Here is a 7,215-nt window from a genome sequence, read left to right as displayed (position 1 = left end):
CATGGTCAAAAGAGGTGAAGTGGTACACTGGTTTTGGCCCCTTATTTTTCCTTTTTATACTTTAAATCACTAAAGCAATCAATTCTCATGCAACTTCCCACCTGAAGTTTACTTGATGTTTCCCATCCCGAAATAGTGCACCCGTCTTCTCAGAATCCTATATCCGCCTCTGATCCTAAAATTAGTATCTCGTAAAATTCAACACCATGAACGGAAGTATAATATAGAGAAAATGTCAAGAGAAGTGTGTAATAATCATAAATTTTGATCTAATCTAACTATAGGAAAGTTTAATTGAGAGAAAGATGTCGAGAAAAGTGTGTAACATTCATAAATTTGTATGTAAATTAACTATATAAAACAAGCTTGTATAAACTTCGGAAAGAATTAGTATAATCTTATACCACTTGATATTGCCTTAATAAATTAGACTCTGATACGTGAATTCATCCAAATGACAATAAAGTCAATATTTTTAGTAATTATTTATCTCGCAAAGTTCACGTATAAACCGTAAAACTATTTTTGAGTGTACGACGATATGAAAAATATATAGTATCATCGGATGGTTAAGTACACCCTAAAGAGTTTATGAAAATTTTGAGTGATTCTATATATTATAGTTTTGAATTTTAAATTAATAATTGTATTATATTTAAATACTACTACTTACTAACATTGTAAATGATACTATTGGGCTACTGGCATTAGAGTGATAATAATTTGTACAATACTGTTTTTGTAACGTCTTTTCAACTAACAGGGGAAATCGTTCATACCGTCGAAGTAGTACCAAACCATCCCATTAAACAGACCATCATATTAGTTACAATAATTATATATGTCGTGCTCATCATTTACCACCCACTAAAATGTATATACTACAGTTAAATGGTACAAACTTATAAGGTCAATACCAACCCACCAACTAATACTTACTTTAGTGAAGAATATCATATTAAAAGACCCCAGAAAAAATTAAAGCAAAACCTTTACACAAGGAAAAGCTTTAGCAGCAATTGCATAAACAAATCCATATTAAAATTATGTTCGTGGAGTAATATTTTACATACTTAGTCATCTAATAAAATGTATAATAAAAATTAATATATTTATAATTGAAGGTGTTTGAAATTGTTTGATTCCACCCAACGACTCAGTAATCTCATTCTTTCTGAAACAGAATAATATTAACACCTCAAATGCTTTTAGTTTCTCACATAAACTAGACCAACCAATCGAATACTAGATTATTTTTTTCCTTCCTAGCTCAGTGGAGTTTGGATAATCTAATTATATTCTACAACTTCTATTCACAAAAATGAGCAACACTAGCATTCAGAATTACATAGCTTCCAATAAGTGGTAGAAACAAAATTATATAAACTAGCACCTGTTGTACTAAAAAGGCTTTGACATAAAAACCTCATAAATAAGTGCTATTACTCTCACAAGTATCTATACTCTTTCTAAAGCATATTTTAGTCAACCAAGTCAGTTGGGAACTTCAGTGGTCAATTTACTTCAATTCATCTGCCAAAAACTCGGCATTCAGCTCCCAATTCATGTTTTGTTTGCTAATCAGCTTTACACTGGCTTTCTGCTACAACATAGAAAACTTCATATTCCCATACTTCATCAGCCTCTCACTGCTTGATTTCACCTGCACTACTTTATTTGAATATCGCGGTTAGCATAAAAAAGAAATCCTAAAACATGATTAATGAAAAGGGATGGTAATCGCCCTACCTCTTGCGTTTGCTTTTCTGTGAAGTCGATGTCGATGGATTGCTATGCCAGTTCCTTTTCCTTTGGTTAATAAACCAATTGTTTATCTGCTTTAGCTGCAGACCTGTTTCTTGCACTAATCGCGCTTTATCTTCCTCCTAACATAAATTTTATTCACATAAAGTGAGATATATAGTAAAGAGAATCTTGAATGTATCGTATATAGGAACTTTATTTTGGTACTTACAGTTGGATAAGGCCACTTAGAATGTGATTGCCACCAAGCTTTCAATACAGATGTAGTGTCACCAGGCAGCTTTCCTGCTCTTCTTTTTCGTAAAATTTCTTCTCTAATGTCAACAATCTTCTCCTTGTAACCCTTTAATGAAAACAAAATCAAGAAACTCATTAGCTAGAGGAAAAAGAAAACATAAAGCATAAGTTGAATTGTATGGCCGGCCGCTTCATCTAAAAGTTTAAGTTATTAGAGAGGATACGCTTTTATTTACTTAATTATGTTCTCATCACGACCACTCGCATCTTTTTAACAATGAGTGACAGTGAGACGTGAACCAAGGACCTCTTATATTTTGAAACATACAGAATGGTGTGACCACCGGTGGTGGAAATAGGATTTCAGCTAAGGGGTTCAAAAAACGAAAATAGTTAAAAAATTAAAAGCAAATGGGGTAAATGAGAATTGAACCGACAACCTCACAAATATTTTGAACCCCCTTGACCACTGAACTATGCTTTTGAATTGTGTCAAGGAGACTCAAAATATAATATATAGAGGTACAAAACAGATTTTGCCTTATATGTACAGTGTAATTTCCCCGTGAAGGGGGTTCGATCCACCATTGGTGACCACCTTATCTATAAGTTTAACCTGTTAAGAATACTCTTTTTTACTAAATTATGATTTCAAAATTATCAGACCAGCCAAAAGTTATGTTACTTTACCTGTTTGAGTTCGTGTTTGAGTTCTTGCCTAACACGCTCCATTAAGGACCTTTCACTTTCAGTAGGTACAAGAGGACCAAAGCCCATGCTATCTGATCCATCAAAACCTCCCTCCAAAAAGTTAGTGTCACTATCTGCCTGGTCATCATCATCATCAGACATGGTTGCTCCTGTACCTTCCCCTGGTGCTACTCCTGTTGGTTGACAGATCATCCGTAACTAAATGTCAGCAGTGCAATTTTGGCCAAATGCATATATAACGGCAGAAAAGCTGGAGTAGAGATTCTTTTCTTCTCTTTTCAGCAAAGAGTATAATTCACTTATTTAGTGATCAAACACTACATAAAAACCATCACTAAGAATATCATGTGAATTAGAGGAATGAGGCTAGCACTCTATCCATTATAACAGATGCACAACTCTTATAATGAGTCAATCATGAGAACCGCATACGGTGGTTGTGGTCTATGTTGTGCGGAGTCGGATCCCCCAAAAATGCACTCATTTTGGAGGATCCGACACACACCCGACAATATTTTCGGAGAGTCCAAGCGACATAGGTTATGGTGTAACTGCAAGCGCATGGTATCTTGGCATGGCAATGACAGTAATATTAATATAAAGGTATGAGGATGAAAATACCAAAGGAAAGGAAAAAGTGAGACAGGATAAATTGACATGATGTTAACTTTTACTCGAAAGTTTAAAGTATAGGCAGCACAGAAAAAAAAGAAAACTAAGAAAAAGACAGTAGAAAACTATCACCTGTTAAACTTTGCAGAGATTGTTCTAGCTCCCAACAAGCCATGACTGCTTCCATTGCATGGACACGAACATGTTGTTGCAGTTGTTCTTTAAATGAAGAGAGCAACAGAACGTAATGTGTCTACATCAGAAGAAACAAAGATAAATCAGACGAGGTAAATATTACATGAAATATGAGATAATATGCCATATCTCTTAATGTGTGTAAAAACTGATTAAATTTCTGATTATAAAATCTGCTCTTAAGACTAATTAAAGGAGAACGCAGAAATGTAAACACGAACATGTTTTAAACTGATATCAGCACCTGTGGTTCATAGTTTTAAACTGATATCAGCACCTGTGATTCATAATTTCCATAAAATTGACAACATTGAACTAAAGAATGAAAACTAGAGGGGACTAAACATTCCCCCATGCTTAAGGATTCCATAATTATGGATAAATATATACTACTTCAAATTGGAAACAAAAAGTAGCATTGAACTGTAGATTTAGTACATCATATACAAACTTGATCTGTTTCCTTTTCAACTTCTTATACTTATAAGACAGTTAAATAGCAAGAGCATCTTTCAAAAATCATAATCATATACAAAATTGTTTTTCTTTCCTTTTTCCTTAATCAATCATAAGTTGGCTTTTTTATATTATTGAGCAGCAGCACATGAATTCTTTAAAAATTTACCTAGGTAAATATTCAGTCCGTTGACAGAAACTATACTTAGTTAAATCAGCTAGTTTACCATTATTACTGAGAGATCAACAGATAGCAATAAGGCAGAAACCTTTGCACATGAAGCCCTAGGGGTGAAAATCATGTTAAAGAGATTCTCCAAAACACTCCCCCTAACATTAGGGGTCATCAATTATTAGCCTGCTGCCTATAGGATAAAAAGATTCCTTTTTGATGTGACATCTAGATATTTCTATTAAGATCTTACTAATAGTTAGAACTCTCAGAAATATCCTCTTAGAGATATGCTCAAGATAGAAGCACAGCTGAAATCCTCACAAAAATAGACGGACAGAATCCATTGATGCAGAGAACTTGAACAAGGAACCAGCATTCAAGGAATCATATTTCTTAAAAGGTTTACAAACAGGGGCGTAGGCACCTGCTTGAAGCGGTGTCACATGACACAGCTTCATCGAAATATTTTCGCATTCTGTATGTATAAATAATAAATAAAATAAAATTATTGGGTAAAAATATAAAAAATGACAGTGTATCATTACAGTAATTTATTCATTTAATTACTTATTCAAATATTGACACCACTTAGAAAATTCCTGCGTACACCACTGTTACAAGTTCACGCAACGATCTCAAAAACCAGAATGCTCGTCACAAAGAACAGCAAAACTAGTGTAACAATCAAGAGAGCAGCTCACAACCATATTTTCACCTAGACCGAATTAACTCTACTCATTGTACAGGTTTATATGGAGTTGAAATGACTATTGTTTCCATGATAAAAGGAAAAAAGGACTAAACTTAGTGCATCGTGACATCAAGATCACTCTGCCACTTGTAATAGTCACGAATTTATAATTTAATGATAAAACCACCGATATACCAACAGCATAAATCTCAAGCTAAAGCTTCTCCCTATGGCCATAATTCAGACAGGAAGTAACACAATCAACAGATTAATTCATTTGAAATGTTCAAGTTTGGTAAGTTCAAAAGCAATCTTCAGATAGAAACACATATCAGTGAACACTGGCAATCGTCAGAATAATAAGAGAAGCCAAAGATTAAGCCTTTTATTCAACTCTTGTACTCACCTACTTCAGCTATTCTATGATTGGAATAGCTTCTTTTTTTTTCTTATCAAAAATAGTTATTCTAATCACAGAATAGGCAAATACAAATAGAGCCCAAAAAGAAAAAATTTAAACCACAACAATTTCAATTGCATTTCCTCAAGATCCACCTCACCATAATGACATCAAGGACAATCTATTCATTATCCATTCTACATAAACATTGGTCGATGGCTTCCAAGTTCTATGGCGTAAGCTACAAATCACCAAATACAGCCAAAAATATGCGCCGGCTGAGCTCAGCTTTCAAGCATATAAATGCCAAGGTGAAAATTTTCAAATTAACACTTCCTCCGTCCTAATAAGAAATTTAAAGCTCAAGAGTACAAAGGTTAACATATCCAAATTTCTCTTGTAAATACATATATTAACTCCTTAAGCATTTTTTTAGGAAAAGAAAAAAAAACTTGAACATTTACAAACTACATAAAAATACTACTCTACTAGAAACTATAGGATTTCAGTTACATCCATTGACAGTGTACTACTCTATTTTCCGGGTTCCTATATCAGGCTTGCTATGAATACTTAGCTATTGTTTTAACACCGATCGTGCATAGAACTTAAACTTTCAACTACAATATGAAAAACATAAATCATAGCCAAATAAATCTATGTAATCTTCCAAATAATATTGCCAAATAGTTTGTAAAATTTCTACTTAAAATTGAAACTCAACACAAAATTAACAAAATATCTATGTTTTATAACTCTTTAGAAAATTAAACGTGAAAATTCAAACACATAGATATGAGCATATGGATGAATTCGTTTAAGAAGGTTTAAAATATATGAAGAAATGAAAAAAAAAAAAAAAAAAGTTACCATAAATTGATCGAGGTCTTTATCATCTAGAAGCGGTTGACCTTGACCGAGAACAGAGTACTTAGCCACCACGTTCTGCGACTGAGCTAACTGCGCGTCAATCCGCGGCAGTTGATCCACCGGCGTCGCGATTCTCAGGCAAGACACGTGTGCCGACAGTAACTGATCGTATAACGGATGATTCAATATATCCGCTTTACACTTCTCTCTCTCCCACGAGTTCTCACCCTCCTCATTATTATTATTACTGTTGCTATTATTATTTGTGTTCACATCGTTATGCTCTTCTCCTCCTCCTCCGCCGCCGCCAGCGGATGCAGCGGCGGTAGGAGAAAGCCACTGGTTGTTAGAGTTGGAGGAGTCGGAGTTTGAAGTTTGGAGGTGGAGAAAGTTGTTTCCGTTGCCTCCGGCGGCGGAGACGGCAGCGGCGGAGCTATGTTGACGGAGGAGAGAAGTGTTGAGCCAAGTAGGAGGGGATTTTCGAGGAGATTGATGATCTTCAGGTAACATGGAACGTAAAACGGCAGCGTTTTGTTGTTGTTGATGAAGAGTAGCCATTTCTTGAGAAAAATGGTCCTGAAACGCCATGGCTAATATGGCTAATACTATAGAGGAGTAGTAGCGTATAGTGTTTGTTTAAAGTTCTGTGTTCATTTTTCAACTGGTACAGAGAAAGAAAGAAGAGAGAAGAAAGAGGGAAGTATGAAAAGTAGGAGAGGAAAAAAACAACAGCGTTTATAAACAATGGGAGTGTACATATATAATCCACATATTTAAATTTTAAATATAATACTACTCACTCCGGTTCAATAAGTAATTTTTTAACTTTTTTTTTTTATGATTCAAAATAAGTAATTTTTTTAGATTTTAAAAATAAATAAATTATTTTTTTTTTACACTATCCTTAGAGTAAATAGTGTTATAATAGAGTATTTATGTGAAGAGATTATAAAAGTTAATATGATCAATTTTATTATTAATTAATATTAAAAGGTAAATCTTTTAATATATGTGAAAATAACTAAAAAAATTAATTATTCTGAATCGAACGGAGTACTATATTATTATCACGATATTCACTAGATAAAGATATTTTTGAGAGTC

The 7,215-nt window shown here is 33.8% G+C and overlaps 1 protein-coding gene across 6 annotated transcripts; it reads right to left on the bottom strand.

Annotated features, from left to right (window-relative positions):
• Nucleotides 1–678: 678 nt before the first annotated feature.
• LOC104113642 (homeobox protein knotted-1-like LET12) lies at nt 679–6,842 on the bottom strand. Of its 6 annotated transcripts, none has more exons than XM_070187975.1 (7): nt 6,112–6,842; nt 3,457–3,577; nt 2,692–2,885; nt 1,976–2,107; nt 1,750–1,886; nt 1,634–1,671; nt 679–879 (listed from the first exon to the last, which is right to left on the bottom strand). In XM_070187975.1, exons 1-6 carry the CDS (start codon nt 6,697–6,699, stop codon nt 1,647–1,649), a joined length of 1,197 nt encoding a protein of 398 aa, XP_070044076.1. In that variant the 5' UTR covers nt 6,700–6,842; the 3' UTR covers nt 679–879; nt 1,634–1,646. The 6 variants fall into 6 exon arrangements, with proteins under 6 accessions (XP_070044076.1, XP_070044077.1, XP_070044079.1 ...); XM_070187976.1 differs by having other exon boundaries at nt 1,634–1,668; XM_070187978.1 differs by having other exon boundaries at nt 1,634–1,663.
• Nucleotides 6,843–7,215: the final 373 nt, after the last annotated feature.

Source organism: Nicotiana tomentosiformis, chromosome 11 (genome assembly GCF_000390325.3).
Source record: "Nicotiana tomentosiformis chromosome 11, ASM39032v3, whole genome shotgun sequence".
NCBI classification, from domain to species: domain Eukaryota; kingdom Viridiplantae; phylum Streptophyta; class Magnoliopsida; order Solanales; family Solanaceae; genus Nicotiana; species Nicotiana tomentosiformis.
Note: the sequence above shows the minus strand (reverse complement) of the source record. Positions and strands in the feature narration are given on the sequence as shown.

What these genes read in the sequence shown, in the direction of transcription:
- LOC104113642 (XM_070187975.1), bottom strand. Translation starts at nt 6,699, where the DNA reads ATGGCGTTTCAGGACCATTTTTCTCAAGAAATGGCTACTCTTCATCAA. An exon ending in AAGACCTCGATCAATTTATG is followed by an intron (nt 3,578 to 6,111) that starts GTAACTTTTTTT and finishes CTTCTGATGTAG; the next exon opens with ACACATTACGTTCTGTTGCT. An exon ending in TCAAACACGAACTCAAACAG is followed by an intron (nt 2,108 to 2,691) that starts GTAAAGTAACAT and finishes TTTTCATTAAAG; the next exon opens with GGTTACAAGGAGAAGATTGT.